Source organism: Rhinolophus hipposideros (genome assembly GCF_964194185.1).
Source record: "Rhinolophus hipposideros genome assembly, chromosome: 8".
NCBI lineage: Eukaryota > Metazoa > Chordata > Mammalia > Chiroptera > Rhinolophidae > Rhinolophus > Rhinolophus hipposideros.
In genome coordinates this window covers 76440503-76460434 of record NC_138054.1, presented here as the reverse complement: position 1 = coordinate 76460434, position 19932 = coordinate 76440503, and the positions used below count along the sequence as shown (strand labels likewise).

At 46.1% G+C, this 19932-nt stretch overlaps 1 protein-coding gene across 2 annotated transcripts in view; it reads right to left on the bottom strand.

Moving 5' to 3' along the window:
• The window catches only part of PTAFR (platelet activating factor receptor), a gene marked incomplete at its 5' end in the record, with an annotated part of 32392 nt that extends 16648 nt beyond the window's left edge, over positions 1–15744 (bottom strand). The window contains one exon of one of the 2 annotated variants that reach the window (XM_081055815.1): positions 15671–15744. In XM_081055815.1, coding sequence (XP_080911941.1) covers positions 15671–15744 — 74 coding nt within the window. Of the gene's footprint in view, positions 1–5231; positions 5295–15670 lie in introns of those variants that run through there. The other variant, XM_081055814.1, reaches the window with a different exon arrangement.
• Between the last annotated feature and the right edge of the window lie 4188 nt (positions 15745–19932).

The following is a 19932-nucleotide window of genomic DNA, read 5'->3' as shown; positions in this document are numbered from 1 at the left end:
GAAAGGACAACAACTTGAAGCTGAATGGCACCCTCCACAACTAAGATTGAAAGGACAACAACTTGACTTGGAAAGAAGTACACACTGTTCCCCAATAAAGTCCTGTTCCCTTTCCCCAATAAAATCTTTAAAAAAAAAAAAAAAAAGTTAAGAGGGTAAATCTACTTTATGTGTTTTTTACCACAATAAAATAAATACATTTTAGGGGCAGCCAGATGGCTCAGTTGGTTAGATTGCAAGATCTAAACAACAGGGTTGTCGGTTTGATTCCCCCATGAGCCAGTGAGCTGCGCCCTCCACAACTAGATTGAAGACAACGACTTGACTTGGAGCTGATGGGTCCTGGAAAAACACACTGTTCCCCAATATTCCTCAACAAAAAAATTTAAAAATAAATAAATAAATTTTAAAAGCGGGCCCAAGAGATGGCAGATTTGCAAATCCATTGTGTATTTTTAACTTAGAATCATATGGCTCAGCTTTATGATTTAATAGCGGTGTCACCTTTGGTAAAATTGCTTCCCCTCTCTGGGCCTTATCTGTAAAATGGGGACAATAACACATCTACCTTATAGAACTTCTGTGAGCATCCAGGGAGATAAAGGATAGAAAGTATTTGGAAAGGACAGTGGTTAAGACCACACTGACTCTGGATTCAAATCCTGTCACTGTCCTGTCCTAGCTTCATGACCATGGACAAGCACATCGCTCTCTGAGCCACAAGTCCTTCCTCTATAAATGGAGCTGATAATATTCCAAGCACTATCTCCCCAGAGTGGTGTGACGAGTCATTGAGTAAAGTACGTACAGTGCTTAGCTCAATTTAAGGAATTCACCATCAACAGCTCTAAAAAGCTGTATCTACAGGAAATCCAGACAATCTTCTGACTAGATCAAATCAAATGTTTCTCAAAATAGTATGCCACTGTCATTCTGACTCCTCACACCAAACTCACCCCAGCTTGAAGCCACTTATATCCGACATGTCATTAACTCTAAAAGCTTCTGGGAACCAGTCATGTCTTTTGATGGCAGCCGGGGACAATTGGCAAAATGCTATGAGCCACTTCTTGCCTGAGACAATTAATTTAACCTCCATGAGCCTCTGTTTACTCATCTGTAAAAGCAATAATAGGGTTGTTGTAAGGATTAAGAACAAAATGCCTGATCCATAATAAGAGCGCAGTGAATGTGGGCGACTGAGTCTTACTTCTCTACCCCAGAGAGAGATAGAGGTGACTCCTCTGATTCCCATAACACAACATAGCACACTGCATTGTAATGGCTGTTGATTTCTCTTTCCTTCTGGGTTGGTAATTCCCTAAGCGCAAGGCTTCTGGCATTTCAACAAAATGCATAACAGGACCTTCTACACAGCAAACACTCAAGAAATAGTTACTAAATAGATACACACATACCCACACACCCACACACACACACTCACACTGTCCCACATCTTTCACTTCCAAACCCTTACATGCCAGCCTCAGCCACTCCCAGCCCCTAGGTTCCCTGGGACCACTAAAACACCACAGTTTAATCATTTCCCTTCTATGAGTCTGAATCTTCTCCTCAGTAAAATGAGACTCAAGTCAACATTAACCTCACAGGATAGCTCTGAGGCTGAAGACAGATAAACCTCTGAAGTGCGTGGCATACAGTAGGTGCTCAATACATGAGCTACCTTCTATGTTGACCTCCCCTGTTGCTTGTCCTGTGTGCCCTGACCTGGCCATGCTGGCCATACCCACTGAAGAGTCCCCTCGTGGTGTGGTTTCATCACCATTTTTCAGAGGGATTTGAAAAAGCAGAATTTGATTTGAAGAAGCAGAGGGAGTTGAGGGGTGAGTAAAGGGAGCAAGTATCCTGACCTCTGATGAATTCTGCACTAGACCCCCTCCCCCCACCAGTTTCCAGTATAAGGAGTCTAGCACCATGCTGGGTACATTTTTTGGGTACATTTTGGATGAATGGAGCTCCTTGTCTGGAGAGAGGTCAGGGACAGGGTCTAGGGCCCCAGAGATGGGGGTGGCCTGGGTACCAGAGTTTCCCCATTTTCCCTCTCACTGGGGGCCCACTCTGACTCATGAGGTATGTATATCACATTAATGAGATTCAGTCTCCCCTCAGCTGACTTAGGGCATCCCCAGAGCCTGGCCTGGGTTTCTCCTTCTGGGCCCAGTTACCCAGATGGTATCTGTCTGAGTCAGCTGCCCCCTCCTTGCTTCCTGGAAGTCAGGCAGGGCAGGGAGGAGGGAGTGGAGAGGCCTTTCTTCCTTTGGGATTCCCCAGCACTGGGCACAGCCCTCTGTGATACCAGGAATCACACTGATGTCTTCCCAGCCTAGTTGCTCCTGAGTACCGCTGGTACCCTCATGGGTACCTAGGGCCAGGACCACGTGAGTCGCTCAGACCCAGATCTGCACCTCGCTCTGCTCTTTCCTATCTGATGTTTGGCTCTCAAAGCCTCCCTTTCTTAATTTGCAAAATGGTGATAATGAAACAACCTTCCTCACCAAGTAGCTATAAGAGTGAAATGAAGCAATTTATGCAATGGTGGTTATTGCTCAATGGTTGTGCGTTCCTCTCCTCTTCCCCACACCTCAAAATGTTTGTTGAATGAATGAGTGAATAAATAAACAAACAAATCAGACATTCACCATACCAGTCACATTTCCTCCTTTGAAAGCAGCCACCCGAGCAACTAAAGAGAAATTGGAATTGGGGTCAGGGGATCTGAGTTCTGGCCTCAGCAGTGCCACCCACCATCCTGGGTGATTCTATTTACTCCAACTCTGAGCCTTGGGATCGTTATCTGCAAAATAGAGTGCCACACCCACCTCAAGCATTGTTGTGGAAAGGAAGTAAGATTTAGGAGTGATAAAAGGCAAATAGTAAAGCACTTGGTAAATTGAAATGGACTTAATAAACTGTAAAGGGACCCCTATAAATCTTTGACATGCTTCTCCCATCAGCCCGCTGAGCTCACCTCCAAACCCAGACCCCGAAGGTCCCCCTCCTACAGAACTAAGGGGCTAGGGAGAGGCTGTTGAGTGGTCCTCCCCTATATTCTCATTCCCCCATCTCTCTCTCTCTCTCTCTCTCTCTCTCTCTCTCTCTCTCTCTCTCTCTCTCTCTCTCTCTCTCTCCCTCTGTCAAATTGTCAAACACACACACACACACACACACAAAATCAGGCTCTGGATTCCCTTTGGCCAAAAACACAAAATTAGAAAGGAACAGACTGCATCAACCTCTCAGCTGATTATGTGATTATCCTGCTTCTGGGAACTGCTGGCTGTCCCAGGCCCACCTGAAAGTTGGACATGCTCCAGGCACATGTGGATACAGCCAGAGCCCACTCCCCAGTGTACCCCACAAGACCACAAACATACATGCATACACCAGAGGCTTCTCTGCCCTCCCACCATGCTGCCAAGGGACCTAACAGTGGCTGGTGAGGGCTGTGCTAGGGGCCCAGCATTTCCCTTTCTGGGAACTGGCTCCCCTCCTAACCCAGCCACACTCCCCCAGGACAGGTCAGGGCGTGCTCCCAGGCTATAGCGTCCTCCTGGGCCCACATGTGGGAAACAAATGTGGGAAAGGAAGGGTGCCACTGAAAAAGAGGACCAGCCCCTCTCCTCAACGAGGCCTTGCTCACAGGCCTGGAAGAGGGGAGGTCTCTCTGTAAAGGTCTCCCTACAGAAGGATAAACAGGATCCCAGCCTCTCATCACACCCCCACCCCCACCATACCAATCCGAAGCAGAAACTCAGGCCTGGAGATATATTTTGTCATTAATGCCATAGACTGTGAAACGCTTACCAAAACCTTCTTTGGACAGATGGGGAAATTGAGGCCCAGGGAAAAGAACGGATTTGCCCAAGGTGACAACAGTGTCGGGGGCAGAGCTGGGACCAGATGCTGGGACCCTGGCTTGCTGTCCATTCTCTTCTAACTATAACATACTACTTTATCGTTCATCTATTCAACTCATTAGACTACGCGCCAAGCTCTGTACTGAGTAAGGATAAAACCATGACCAAAACAAATTCCTCATCCTTAAGGCATTTACAGTAAGAATTACAGGGTCAGAAAAAAAAATAATAATAATAATTGCAGGGTCAGTATTAATAGTAACTCATTGGCTCATGTCTATATAGCATCTTACGATTAACAAAGCACTTTCCCACCCAGCCTCTTACTTTATCCTCCACACAAACCCACAAGGTCAGGACTTTAAACCCCAATCTGCAAAGGAGGAAAGTGCGGCTCCTGCATTGCCCAAGGACCCAGCTGGGAAACAGGAGCTGAAATCAAAACCCTGGTGCCCCCCTCAGACCCAGGGCCATTTCTTTACCTCCAGAGCGGACTTCTTCCCTTGGCTGTGTTTTCAGCACTAAAGGTAGGCACATCTTTTTCTTTTGCTTCCTACCACCCTTCAACTCCCCTCAACAACAACAACAACAACAACAACACACACACACACACACACACACCTGGAACACAGTTGCACATTCAGTCAGCTCTAAATTAGAGCTGCCTGAATGTTTGCAGAGAGACTCTGCTGGTTCCATCGTTCCTCCCAAGTGAGCAAGTGTCTGGGCAGCAGCCCCGGTGCACCAAGCCCATGTCTGATCTCCTGCCAGAGAAGGATGGGGGGTGAGGGGGCCGGTACCAGCCTGTGCCCTGTCCCTACCACCGGGGACCTGATGGGGAAACCGGTTGTGGGCCAGGCCCTTTGTACCAGTCACCTGGTATTGTCATCATCCCCCAGGAAAACCTAACATCTGGTGAGTTCCCAAGTACCCAGCCCTGTACCAGATCCTTCACCTCTTCCAAGAAGCCTGCTGGAGAGATGGCATTATCCTCATATGCCAATTTCGGAATCTGAGGTGCAGAAAGGGGGTACAACTTGTCCTAGGTCACACAGCTAGAAATGCAGATGGCATTGAGCACCCCTCTCATCACCATCATCACCTGCCAGGGAGGTCTTTGAGGTCGCGTCAGCTCTGCCTTTGCCTCAGAGAGTGAAAGACGGGAGCTTGATTCCCTGGAAAAGTTTCATCACAAGGAATTATTTGTAAACATGATACTCTGGGCCTGAGGAAGATGCCAAAACAGTCCCTTAAAAACAAAATCACCATTTGCTTAGTCTAGGGACATGACCTGGTCTCCTGAGGCCTTTTTTCTATGCCTCCCCCTTGCCCAGCTGGAGCTGGGACCCTTACCTGTTCCAGGGGCAGCGGCTACAGCTGCAGGAGCTGAGTGTCTCTGTCTGCAGACCCAGCCTCTGTGCTGTCTGGAAATTGCAGAAGTGAGGAAACAGAGCACGCCACTGCCCAGTCACCCCCGAGGAGGAAATGCTGTGACCGTAGGGACCATCCAACAGATGCCACAGGAACTTCCAAGTTGGGTCACCCAAGCCCTGGGCACTGCTCAGAGGTGTCTCACAGAGCAGTGGGGGAGGAGGCAGTGGCCACCATGCCCGGGAGCTGAGATGAGAGAGAGAGAAATGCCAGAGAAAGCAAGAAATGAAAGAGTATGCACTCCAGACAGACAGAAACTGAGCATGAGAGTGAGAAAGAGGAGAGAGGAGACACGAGTAACTGAGTGACCGAGAAAAACACAGTAAGAGAGGGAGAGAGGGAGTCAGGATAAAATGAGAGATGGAGGGAGAAAGACAAATGTAAATACGGAGAGAGCGCCTGAGATGAAGGAGGCGATACCAGGCAGTTAAAACACAAAAGGATGAGACAGACAGTGAGTGTGTGCCTGTGAGTGTGTATGCATGTCTGCCGGTCTGTGTATGGGTGTGAGAGAAAAGAAATGAAAGAAAGGGAGAAAGGAGGAAAGGGAGAGACAGCTGGATTATTAAAAATGATGAGAAGGGAGGAGCTCAGACTTGCTGCTGTGGTCAGAAGCATGACTGGGCTGGACATCCCTAGTGACCAAGGAGCCCCAGGAACTCCTGGGGACAGAGCACTAGAGACCTAGGCGAGAGAGGAAGTGTCATAACACCCTGAGCAGAAGTTTAGCAGCAGAACAGTTACAGAGGGTGAATAGGTGTGGACAACTGAGGGGTGAACAACAGTAAGTGCATGTGTGAGTGTGTAAAAGTCAGATGGGTGGAATCTTTGTGTGTAAATAAGTAAGGGATAAACCAGAGCTCCCCTGCGTCAGATTCCGGCCATTTACCCACTCATTCATTCAACCAACATTTATCGAGCAACCCCAGGCACCGGGCACTGTAGGGGACACTGTCTAAGGAAGCAAGTCCCTCAGATATCAGTCAGTCCAGCACCCTACTACACAGAGAGGAAAACAGGTCTGCACAGAACCAGGGTCCCACAGGGAGGCAGGTGCAAAGCAAAGCCAGGCGTGCAGGCTCCTGACTCCCGGGGCAGGGTCCACCCTCAGCTCCATCTGGGGGCTACCCTCCCCCTGCTGACTAGGAACCCACTGCTGTCCCTTATCAAAGCCAAAAATGGATCTCAAAGGACAAACCATCTTTACACGTGCCTCAGACCTAAGAACTAGAACTCTCCCCCCGCTCCGCCCCCGTCGCCCACAGGCAGACATGCTCAAACCACTTATGCACATAACCCTTGCGTGTGCATGTACTTTCAGTACATAGTGTCATGCAGACATTCTCTCACAATTACGTCCCTTCCCTCACATGCGCACTCAGGTGCCCACATCTATCACCTCCTCACACCTGCCCAGAGTCACCTCCTTCCTCATGCTCATTTACCCACAGTGTTCCACGCTCCCCCAGTGGCCCAGGCTTCCCATTAGGGACTTTGAGAAGGCCCAGTGTGGTCATCCCTCCGCATCTCCCTTAGAGGCCTTTTAAGGGTTGAGTGCCCTGAGACACAAGAGGACATGGTCTGTTCATGACGTCTAACCTTCACACAAACTGGTCACCTGAAAGCTAAGGCCCTCGCTCTGCTCCCCAACGTGGATCCTCTTTCCAAAAATTGGCTACACCTTCTCAGCTGCCCTTTAGCTGCCACACTTCAGAAGGGGCATCAAACCAAGAAGCGACGCCCAGGATCAACCAGCTCACTTTGGGCCACAGTCTCCAGAATACCTGGCTCAAACCCAGGGCTGTTCAGCTCAGCCTGTTTTTCAATAGTCCCTTACATGTGTTCACGTAGCAGTTGCGTTTTGGTACCTCTTTTGAGATTATCAGTCAGCAGGGTAGGTAGGCAGAGATTATTATCAACATTTTACAGATGAGCAAACTTAAGTTGACTTCTCCTTTCTCTCACACCCACATCCATCCAGTTATCAAATTCTATTAATTCTACTTTAAAACATATTCAACTCAGCCCTGGAAGTACACACTGTTCCCCAATAAAGTTCTGTTCCCCTTCCCCAATAAAATCTTTTAAAAAAACCCACAAACATATATATATATATTGAATATATATATATATATATATATATATATATATATATATATATATATATATATATATATTCAACTCTGAATCTAATCAAGACTTCAGGTCTAACCTTCAATTTGTAGTAAACACAGGGGTCAGAGGAACAAATTAAAGGACCTTGCAAAGAAGCAACCAGCCAAATCCAGAATGTGGAACAAAGACATTCTACGGGATAACTGATCTGCTTCTCTCAACAGACCAACCACATGGGGAGGACACGGTTCTGGATTGAAAGAGACTTAAGAGATGCAACCTGTGGATCTTGTTTGGAACTTGGAGCATTCAAACCAACTGTGTCAAAATCAAATCCAATCAAATATGTCAAAAAAGACAGGTGTATCAGTTACGGTCCTGGGAAGAGCTGGCACACTTGAAGTGGACAACCTGTGGTTGAAGGGACCTTAAAGAGATACAGACAGGACCAAAAGAGAACCAAAAGGGATAGTGTAGGACTCCTAGGCTGCCAAGAGTAGGGAGCGCTTATCATCTGAAAGACTGAGGAGAGGGAGCAGTTACTGCATGCCAAAGAAGGTAGCTGTTTGGAGAGGGCTGTCTCATGGGAGCTGAGGCCTTGGGTAGAAAGTTGCAGCCGAACATCTGTGACCTGGCAGGGAGGGAACCAGGAAATAAATATCCAAACCTCTCTCTTCTTCCACCGTCTGATATCTTACCAGTGCCCCATTGGCTGAGCCAAACCGGAAGCGATGGAAATGGGTAATGTAATCCATATAGATCAGTCTCCAGGGGCACGGAGTGGGGTGGAGAAGGATGGGGAGTAGATCCTGAGAAGAAAACCAGAAGACACCCAGGCCAGACATATTTGAGAAAATCGGGGAGAATCTAATATGGACAAGATTTTAGATGATTCTAAGGAATCATAAATTTTATTAAATGATCGTGGTGGTGTGGTTATATAAGAAAATGTTGATATATATGGAATATCTAGAGAGAGAGAGGAAGGAAGGGAGGGAGGGAGGGAGGGAAGAAGGGAGAAAGGGAAAGGAAAAGGAAAGAAGGGAGGGAGGAAGGGAAAGAGGGAGGGAGGTAAAATGATGAATCCAGGGTATGGGTATTGTAGTGGCTGAATAATGGCCCTCAAAGATATGAGGTCCTGATCCCTGGAACCTGTACATGTTACCTTAATGGCAGAGGTTTTGCAGGTGTGATGAAATTAATGCTCTTGAGATGGGGAGATTATTCTGAATTATCCAAGTGAGACTTAATGCAGTCACAAGTATTGAGTCTAAGAGAGAAACCAAGGGAAATTTGATTACAGACAGAAGAGGGGAGGCAATGTGGCCACAGAGGCAGAGTGACAAAGCCACAGGCCAGGAATGCCAGCAAGCTACCAGAACCTGGAAGAGCCAGGGAACGATTCTGCCCTAGAGCCTCTGGAAGGAGCATGGCCCTGCCGACTTCTTGTCCATTGATACTGATTTTGGACTTCTGGCCTCCAGAACTGTAAGAAAATTAATGTGTATTGTTTTACGCCGCCATATTTGCAGTAATTTGTTATAGCAGCTATAGGCAACTTATACAGGTATATAGGGATTTATTACACTCATCTTCTCTAAAACTTTTCTTACAAAGTTGTGTTTGTGCATGCCCAATTCACTACACTACCTATAGTCTTGCCAAAGAAATAGAACAGAATCTGCAAGCTCACCAGTTTACAGGAAATATAAAAGAGGAACAGATCACAGGGACACTCAGCAAACTCAGTACATAGTGAATGTGCAGAACAAACAATAAATAAATGATAAGGGAGAAAAGAGATGAAAGGAGAACCTATAGGTTAAATGAGAAGTAAGAGGTCTAGCAATGAATTGCTTCATGTAAGCCTTTTTTGGATCCTGATTCAAACAAACTGTAGAAATAAAGGGTGGGGGGAGAGAGAGAGAGACGCATTTTTATTAGAAATGTAAACATTTACTGGATATTCAATTATAAAGAATTCTTATCTTTTAGAGATACATACAAAATGTTTGCAGATAAAATTATATATTTGGAATCTGCTTCAAAATAACATGGGCATTCCTCAATTGAAAAAAAATGGGTTGATAATTGTTGAAGCTGGCTGACGGCACGTGGGGACCCATCACACCGTTAAGTGCACTCTTGTATGTGCTTTCAATTTTTCGTAATAAAAAAGGGGTTTTTTGTTGTTTGTTTTTTAAAGTAGTGCAGGACTTCTTTAGATTGTAGAGATCAGAGCGACAGTGAAAAAGAAAACGTCCTGATGTTACATAATAGATAATTGTGTCTTGGAATGTCATTTTCTTGTGACAACCTTTTATTATAGAACAGCATATATAATGTTGGGTGCTGTATTTCATACAGTATAGACGGAAGTGAAAATGCAACCTGGAAACCTCTGTTAAAGGACAGAAAAGAACAGCAACAATGAAGGTCTGACATGAACAATGCACGTAAAGGGTTGGAATAAATTTGTTTCATGAAATTTGAGAATGTAAAGAAGCATTATATATAAAATAATAAATTATTGCCCCAAATATTTAAGTATGTGAGTAAATAAAGAAATAAATGAAATATTATAAGTAGGCATTTGACTCTATCAGTAGTTCTCAACAGGGGCTATTTTGCCCTCCAGGGACATTTGTCAATGTCTGGACACATTTTTGGTTGTCAAAACCGGCGAGGGTGGGGAGGGGTGTCGGGGGCGACTGGCATCTGGTGGGTAGAGGCCAGCCATGCTGCTAAATATCCTACCATGCACAAAACAGTCTCTACGACAAAAATTTATTTGGCTCTAACCGTTCATAGTGCGAAGGTTGAGAAACTCTGGACTATATCATCTCTATTCCTAAGCGTTTATATATTCAAGTTGGCCTAAAAAACTTTTTTGGGATCTTATCATCGGAAAAATAGAAGATTGGTTGTTTAAGGAGTTGCCTTATGTTTGGGTGTATAAGATGTTTTATTAAAGTTTCCGTCATCAAATAAACTTACTTTTAATTTTAAACTAAATAATTTACTTTCAACTTCAAATGATGATAGATGATAGATCTATCTATCATCAGATAAATAGATCAGATAAAATAGACAAATAAATTTGACACTTTTCACCGTCTCCACAGCTATGGTCCTGGTTCAAGCCTCCATCATCTCTCTCACCTGGATGTAACCCCTCACTGGTCTCCCTGCTTTCACCCTTGCAACCCCTTTCAGTCTGTTCTCAACACAGCAGCGCAGTTGAGCCTATTAAACATCAGTCAAATCACATCATCCTTCCACTCAAAATCCTCTAATGGCTTCCATCTCACTTAGAGGAAAAACCAAAGTCCTTTAAAATACCCACAAAAACCTGACCTCATCTTCTACTTCGTGCTCCCCCCACTCTAGTCTCACTGGCTTCCTGTTTTCCTCAACACACCAGGCACATTCCTGCCTCAAGCTTTTCTCAGGTCTTTACTCAAATGCTACCTTCTCAGTGAGGACTTTCTTGATAACCCTAAAAAATTGCAACCATCCCTGGCATGCCCTAGGCCCCTACACTGCTTTATTTTTCTCCAAAGCATTTATCACATCTAATGTACCATATATTTTACTTCTTTACTTTGCTCATTATCTGTCTCCCCAACTGTATTGTAAGTTCCTGGAGAGCAGGGATTTGTTTGTTTATTACTGGATTGTAGGTGCTCCTCCATAAAGTTTATTATTGAATGAATGAGCGAGGCTAGAGAGAGAAAATGACTTGTCCAAGGTAACATAGCTGGTAAGTGGTAGAAGTGGAATTAGGACCCAGAACATCATTTCAGTCCTGCATAACTGTTACAAAGGCTTTGTTAACTTCCTTTTGCTCTCAATCTTTCCTTCACTCAGACAAGTGATGCGGACACTTCACTTCTGTGAGCAGTCCTTTTCTCATCTATAGATAGAGGATAATGTGGGAGGAAGATACCCTAGGGAAAGAGCATGGGTATTAAAATCAGAAACTTAAATTCAAATCTTGACTGCCACCAACTCTGTGGCAACACTGAATTTGAAAAAAATCAATCTACCTCTTTGAGACGTATTAGTTTCTTAATCGGCAAACTGGGAATAATCACAAGTACATTCTGTTGCAAAGAATATGAGACCAAAAAAAATGTTATTAAGACTGGGGGAAAAAAGCACAACTGTCATTTTCACAGGCATTATGATTATTTACATAGAAAACGCAAAGCAATTCCATGGACAAATGATTAGATTAGAACCAACAAAAACAGCAAGATTTCTGGATGTACTATCAATATGTAATAATCAATGATGTTTCTATAAAAAGGTAATAAACAAAAATGCCTCATTTTTAAGAAGACACAATTTATAATAGCAAGAAAACTATCCTGGCAAACAATTTTTTTGGAAGCCAAGATGTGCAACTTCCTCTTGATGGAGGAAATTATAAAAATCACTGAAAAATAATTAAGCAAGAACTAGATGAATAGATAAATGTATCATATTCATGCATGAGACTGTCAATATCATAAAAATATAAATTCTTCCCAATTTAATCTATGAGCTCAGTGCTAGTTTAATCTAAATCCCCCTAGTGGCTTCCATCTCACTTAGAGGAAAAGCCAAAATCCTTTAAAATGCCCACAAAACCTGACCTTATCTCCTACTTCTTGCTCCCCCCACTCTATCCCAATAGATGCTAATAAGGCTGGGAGAAAAAAAAATCACATAAGTAAAACACTTGAAAAAAATCCCAATAGAGTTCTTCAAAGAATTTTGCAAGGTGATCCTGAAATTCCAAATGAAAATGCAAAGTTTCAAAACTACCCAAGACATTTTTGAAGAGCAACAGGACATATGAGCAATAAGGACACATCATAGGATATTCTTCCTATCATTTATCATCTTATCATAGTTATAGTATTGAGACAGGGTGGTATTAACAAATGGATAAGCAAATAGTCCAAAGAAACAGAATAGAGATCCCAAAAACAGCACACACAGAAACTTGATACATACGACAGAGTTGTCATTACATTACAGATCAGTAAGAGAAGAGTAGATATTGGTGCAAATCATTAGCTATCCATTAGGGGGAAAAAATAAGAAGAAAACTAAATCCCAACCTCACACCATATCCAGAATTAAATTCCAACTGGCAATAAGAACCTGACAATGAAAAGCAAAACATAAAAAGTTTTGGAAGAAAATCGGGGAGAATATATTTATGATCTAAGGGTAGGAAAATTTGTCTTAAATTAAGACATAGAAATTACAAATAACAAAGAAAAGTTGAATAAATCTGACCACATAAAGTTTGAAACTAAAAAAAAAAAAAAAAACCAAAAAGTTTGAAACCGTATTTCAAAAGATACTACAAAAATAGTGAAGAGGCAAGTCACAGACCAGGAGAAGATACTTGCAACACATATATCAAAGAATTTTCAGGCATACTATAATGTAAATTCATACAAATTAATAACTCAAAGACAAGCCCAATAGAAAAATGGGTTAAAGAAGGAGTAGGCAATTCATAAAAGAAAAAACCTAAAGGCTAAGAAAGATAAAAACATGATCAATGTTTCAGGAAATCAGGAGTTCAAATTTAAACAAGCAACCACCAGATTGGAAAAAATTAAAGTCTGCCAATTCCAACTCTGGGGGAGGATGTAAAACAATGGAAACTCTCAAAATAGTGCTTAAAAGACACTACAGATGGCACCATCAATTTGGAAATTAATTTCAAAATAAAGTTTAAAATATGCACATCCTTTCCAGGTACACTGGCAAGACTAATATTTCCTTGTGTACAAGGACATATATATTTGTATGTTTCTATACAAATATCCTGTACACATGTTAAAATGAACAGAGCTGCATGTAATATCATGGACAATAAACACAATGCTAAACTGAAAAAAGCAAGTTGCAGGAGGAAAATTTAGTGTGATACTATTTCTCAAAACTTTAAAACATTATTACTGCCATGAATACAATACACACGCATCCATATATAATGACAAATTCAGGATATGACTCCCTCTGGGGAGACAGGGAGGAGGCAGGAGGCTTCTCTTATACCTGTCACATTCTATTTAACTCGGCAGTGGGTGCACAGGTACGTGTCTAGCCAAGACAATTTGGAGAATGAGAAGTCAAGACATGCTGCATCATATATCAAGATCTACTATAAAGTTACAGTAATTAAGAAAAGGTTAGACAAATAGTGCAGACGAACAGAATAGAGAGTCACTGGAGGAGAGGGATTACTACAAAACCAGAGATCCCTGAGAACCCAAAAGTCACCTGAGCAGTCAGTTTCTTCTGAGACTGTTTTCTGGGATGCGCAGCCCTGAATCCTCTCTTCTTCCTCACCGGCATAATCTCAGTTTCTGACTCCAGGGCATCCTTCTTCCCTCCCTTACTCCCTCCCTCCTTCAATTACTCATCCTCCCTCAAACGTTGGGAGTTTGAATCCCAATTCATACACTTAAAACCCAGGCCACCAGAGCCTGAGATTTTTCATCCATCAGGTGGGGATGGCACCACCAGTCTCACAACGGGATTAGATCTGTAGTAAAGGACAGAGCCTGGCAACTAGTCCTTCGTCTCCTCTCTCCTCTTCCTCTTCTCTCTCATCCTTTCCCTCCTCTGGCCAGGGCGGAGTCCCACCTGATCTCCCTGTCCAGCCTAGATACACCTTTGACAACAAAGTGAGAACTACTGAGGGGAGAAGCCCCCAGCTTATAAGAGGGGTCACCTCATCGTGTACTGGTTCCTGAAGGGAAGTGTCAGGGGTGTGGCCAGGGCCTTGGAGAAGTGGGGGCAGGGGGAAGATCCAGGCCCAGGGGACTCAAAGTTGGGGGCGCCCTAAGGACTTCGGGCAGGAGAGGACTTAGGACTTAAGTTGGAAGGGGCCCTCGAGCTTCGGGCCCTGCTCCCCACCCAGGCAGACAGAGGCTGCTGTCTGTGTGCCTGGGCAGGGGGAGGGCATGGAAAAGCCCCCAGAGTCTGGGCACTGTTCTTGGAACCCTTGTGGCTAGAACACTCTATAGCAGTTCTCTCCAAGAGGTAACCTGGGTTTCCTCCAGAGAGCGAAATTGGGTGGCTGGAGAACAATAAGAAGGCATCTTTTCCCTGTGTATTCTTTTATATCTATTGAACTTTCAATGTGCACATTGGTTACCTCTTTAAAAAATAAAAGTAATTAAAAATAGTTTAAACTACTATTTTGGACTCTGGCGACGGACTTATCCCTATCTAAATCCCATTGCTGCTTCCTAGCCGTGGCAGATTGGGCACGTTAACCTCTCTGAGCCTGTATTGCAACATAGCTCTAAAACGAGGCTGAGTGTCTACTTCACACAGGTACTGTATAATTAAATAAGATCCTGCTTGTAAAACCATTGAGCATGACATCCCCACAGAAGGTGTGTGACAAACGTTAGCTGGCTTTTAGTATTATCAGCCTGTGCTTAGTCCCGGGCATAGGAAGCAGCATAAAAGCCCCTCCTGTCATGTGGCCAGGACCCCGGGTTCTGCTCCGGGCTGCCCCCAACGCACAAGCAGGGCCTGACGTGGGTGACAGTGGGGGTGTAGCCTGCGCCTGCCCGGGCTGCGGATTAGCACCCAAGGATCTTGGGGACCTATTTGGGGGTGAGGGGTGTTCCTGTGACGTATAAAGGTGGCTGCCTTGGGTGTGTGTGTGTGTGTGTGTGTGTGTCTTTGTGGTGTAAATTTGTTTGCAGTGAGTGAGGGGAGGGTCTTCCGTGGCTTGTATCTGTCAGTGCTGTTCCATGTTACGTGTCTATAAAAATGTGTGTTTCGTCCTGTGGGTAATGATATGCATCATGTGAAGGGATTGTGTCTGTTGTGACAGTTTGTGCATTGTGTGTAGTGTCATGGGTTGTTTCAGTGGATGTCAAGGGTCTGTTGTGTGTCATGTGTTTGTGAAGGGCCATGCACTGTGTCGATGCCTAAGGGTGTGTTTGTGTGCGGTGAGGCAATGCTGTATATCTGTTGGTGATTGTGTGTGCTAAATGTCTTTGAGGGGTGAAAAGGTGTGTGCTATGTCTGTGAGTGACGAAGGGGGATTGTGTGTCCATGAGCAGGTGCTGATGGTAGGGAAGTCAGACATAACCCAGGTCTTCGGTCCCCACCCTCCCTTCCCCCCTAGAGCTTGACTAGCCTAAAGGATTCTGCAGGGCAGCTAGACAAAGCAGCCAATCCTGACCCTCTCACCCAGGCCACCAACCTCTTACCTGAGAAACAGCAGGGACAGTGGTCTAGAAGGTGACAAAGAAGCTGAGGGGATGGTGAGAGCTGCGGAGAGCATGTTTCCTGGAAAGCTTCTCAGGAAACTCAGGAAGCTGGGCAAGGAATGGGGAGGAGGCAGAAGGCAGGTCCAGACCTAGGTGTGTGACTCATTTTCCTCTATGCTCTAAACCCATTGCGGCAGCAGCAGGACAAAGAATTAGGGGAGGCCTGCCTACTGGCTCTGCTGGGTCAGCAGGGCATGAGCCAGGAAGCTAGCTCCTTGGGCGGGCCCCCAACCCCAAGGTCACAGGGGATACTCACATCCAGCCAGGGAGTCCCTCTGCATATCAGCTCAGCCAACAGAGCTGTTCCCATCCAATGTGTATCCCCCCTAGAAGGAAGGGTTGGGCCTGGGCTGGCAGAGGAAGGAGAAACTGGACCCCTTGTCTGATGGGGAAGATGGGCTCTGACCTAGGAAAGGACCCAGCCCTGTCCTCAGGAGCCCTCAATCTGAGAGAGAATGCAGGCCGGTCTTCAGGAGCCCAAGCTTCAATGGGTACAGTCCCCAAACCAGTGAGCCCCAAGCTCATGGAAAGGACCCAAAGCTGCTTTCAGAAGATACCCCGTCTGACGGGACACACAGCCAGTCTTGCTCACAGGAGGCCACCATCCAATGAGTGACACAACCTGCCCACAGGTGCCCCCAACCAAGGAAGAGACAGTCCTGCCTTCAGGGATGCCCAATGTGCTGGGCAACAAAATTATGCCTTCTGATATCACCTTCATCTGAGGGGGGACGCAACCATCCGTGCCCTCATGAGCCCCCAGTCTGAGAGAGAAGATAAATCCTTGGCTAGGACTGCTTTGGGGTCTCCACCTTTGGGTGTTCTGTGCTGAAAGTTAGTCCTTATCTCCACCTCCACCCCCAGATTGGGTTTAGCAGGAAGCAAAGGTGTAAGACCACAGAGGAAAGCAAACTGGGCCATAGCATAGGTGGACATTCTCAAATACCAACTCAAAGAATCCGCTGGACCATGGTTTGACTGCCACTTCTGGTCTTCAGCTTGATCCCTCCACGGAGCATCTATGAGCCTCTGGTTCCTGGGTCAGTAACCGCGACACAGACTCCCTACGTTACACAAAGCATGATGCCTGGCACATAACAGGAACTCAATAAATGAAAATCACTTTATTTACCTAAGTTCCTGTCTAGTGTCCCAGAATTAGGAGAGTCAGATGCTTTCTCCACATCTGTTGGAGAACTTGTTAAAAATCAGCATTCAGGGGCAGCCGGAAGGCTCAGCTGGTTAGAGCGCGAGCTCTCAACAACAAGGTTGCCGGTTCAATTCCCACATGGGATGGTGGGCTGCGCCCCCTGCAACTAAGACTGAAAATGGCGACTGGACTTGGAGCTGAGCTGTGCCCTCCATAATTAGATTGAAGGACAAAGACTTGGAGCTGATGGGCCCTGGAGAAACACACTGTTCCCCAATAAAAGTTTTTTTAAAAAAAATCAGTTAATAAAAAGCATTTTCTCAGAGTCTACTTTGAGAGATTCTGATCCAGCAGTGCTGGTGGTGTGGGCCACCAGTTAAATGAATTTTTTTTAATGAATTTTTAACAAGCACCCAGGGGATTCCAAGGTAGGTGGCCTATGGAGCAGAGCAGGATTGAAGGGACTCCAGAGGAAGCCAGCGACTAGGGAAGAGGTCAATTACCTAAGGGCTCTTTCTAGTTCCGCTTATCTACCTGCCACCTTAAATAAGGGCTGCCCACTGAGCCACAAGGTGGGGGGAGGATACTCGCATCTCTGACAGAACCCCAAGCTCTACCACCCCCCACCTCGTGCAGGACAGGCTGTCCTTGCCTGATGTTACAGCGCTAGCTAAGTTAACCTGGGAGCTTGCGAAAGACCCAAGTGTCTGTCTCCCCACCACACACACACACACCCCACCCCGAACCCTGAATCCAAGTCTTCAGGGCCTGCAGAGAATGTCTTTTTAACAAGTTTACCAGGTGTCCTCAATCCTCTGATCTTGCACCCGATTCGTGGAACAGGGACCACCGTGCTGAAGAGAGGGGCAGGGCGGGTTACTCACGACGCAACAGCTGCACAGGGCACCTGGTTTCCTGACCTCCGTAAGAGAAGAGGAAGCTGAGGCTCACAGAAGTTTCAAGACTTCAGTCTGTCTGACCTCAAAAGCAGGCCTATTGCCTCCATTTGCAAGGTTTGTGCTTTTCACAATCAACAGAATCTCCCTAGAGTTCACGGACCAAGGACAGAGGAGGTCTTTTTACCCTCCTTTTACCAGAGCCGGAAGCTAAAGCCCGGAGAGGGGAAATGACTTGCCAGGATTACAAAGCTAGTGAGTGGCACAGCACATTCTCAGTAAGGGGACGGCAAGCCCCTCTGTGCCGGCCCGTTCCACTATACTCAGGGTCAGACATCCCCACAATTCCCCATTCCAATGGTGAGCACTTGATAACGTTCACCAAGGGGGCAGATGAACCAGATGTGCTAGGATGGCTTTGGGGGTGCACAAGGGGGGGAGGAAGAAGGAAATGGAGAGGGGCAGATCTGGCTTCAATGAGGTTCCACCCTCAGGGCAGGGCCAGACTCTCTGCAGCCTCCAGAGCGCTTACTCCCACTTCCATTGGAGTTCCAGGGAAGCAGGAAGGGTGAGAAGGTGGGGTCTGCTCCTGGCAGCTGCTGCTCCTGGCAGCTGCTGAGACTACAGTCACAGGATGGGGGCGGGGGCAGGGGTGGGGTGGTGAGGTTTTGGAAACTGGGCTGCCACCGGCCATGACTGATGCTTTAGATGATTAATTCCCTTTACACACAAGGAAGTAGAGGCTCAGGGTTGAAGCCTCTGGCCCAAATGCCAGCATTCTAACTCTACCTATCTTCCACTACACCTGTGCCTGAGGAAGCCCCACAGGCAGCAGCAGGCTGCCCAGTGGGAGGTGTCGGGGTCTGGCTATCTGCTATTATTCCCAGTAAACCACAGGAAGAGGAGTGAAGTGGCTCATTAAGCCCTTCAGTCACTCTGGGCCCTGGCACTCCTCCAGCAAACCTGTCCTGCCCAAAAAGCCCCTTAACCTATTCACAAATGTAGTGGCTGCAGAAGCTGCCAGAGCCACGGGGACAGCTCCGCCCCAGAGGCGTCTTGATTGCAGCTACCTCATTTCCAAGCCATCTCTGAAAAGATTGCTCTGAGCAGGACTGAGAATGGACTGGGACCACTGCTGGCCTTCTGGGTAGGTCTGGCTAAAATGTGCCAGAAAGGAAATGGAAAGGCTTTGATCCACCTGGGAAAATAGGATGTCATGACTGAACCCCAAATTCCTTAATATGCCTTTCTGATCTCTCTGGTCTCACCCCAACCCACTTTGATGTTCCAGCCATGAAAAAGGGTATTCAGTTCTACAAATGCACTGTGCTCTTACCTCTGGGTCTTTGCACATGCCGTTTCCTCTGACTGAAGCATCTTTTCCACACTTACTCATCTGCAGCAATCTCCCTTTCTTCCTTCCTTGCCAACAAAACTTAACTGGAAACAGTAGATGCCTAGCTCTAGGGCAAGCCCTGCTCTATAGCCTGCCGTTCTCCTTTGCTGTTTTCCCAAATTTACAGTTAGAGGTGGCCATGTGACCATTTTCTGGCCAATGACAACTTTGGGTGAAATTCTGGCTTCCTGAATGAGTTCTGCTTGGCAACTGGCATGAGGTGTGATGCTGCCATGATCTTCTATTAACTGTAAGATAACAAGACCTCCGGAGAGGATGGAGGGGAAGCACGGCAAGAGCCAGGTTCCCTGGTGGTGCTGTTGAGACCATGAACAATACCTGAAAGTGCCTGCCACCAGACTTCTTATGTGAGCAAATACTCCCTGATTTGTTTATGCTAGGGATTCCTCACGGAGACACCAGCCTCTGGTTTCCAACTTTGAAAAGGTCACATCCTCCAGGAAACAGTCCCTAGCTGCTAAGAATGGGATGGAGGGCCCTCTCCTCAGAGCAGTGGGCACCCTGTGCCTTTCATCATCTCTGCACCTGTTCACGTACATGTACCCCAGCAGGAGCCCCCAGGGGATTCACCATTTTATTCCTAAACCAGCGTATTTGTTGAATGAATAAGGATATCCACAGCTAATTGCTGGCACAACCTCCTTGAGGGCCTGGCTGTCATGAGCTTGCAGACAGTTGAAGTGGGACCGCCAGATGACCTCTAAGGAAGAGAGGTGGGTGTCACTTTGCCTGGCTGGAA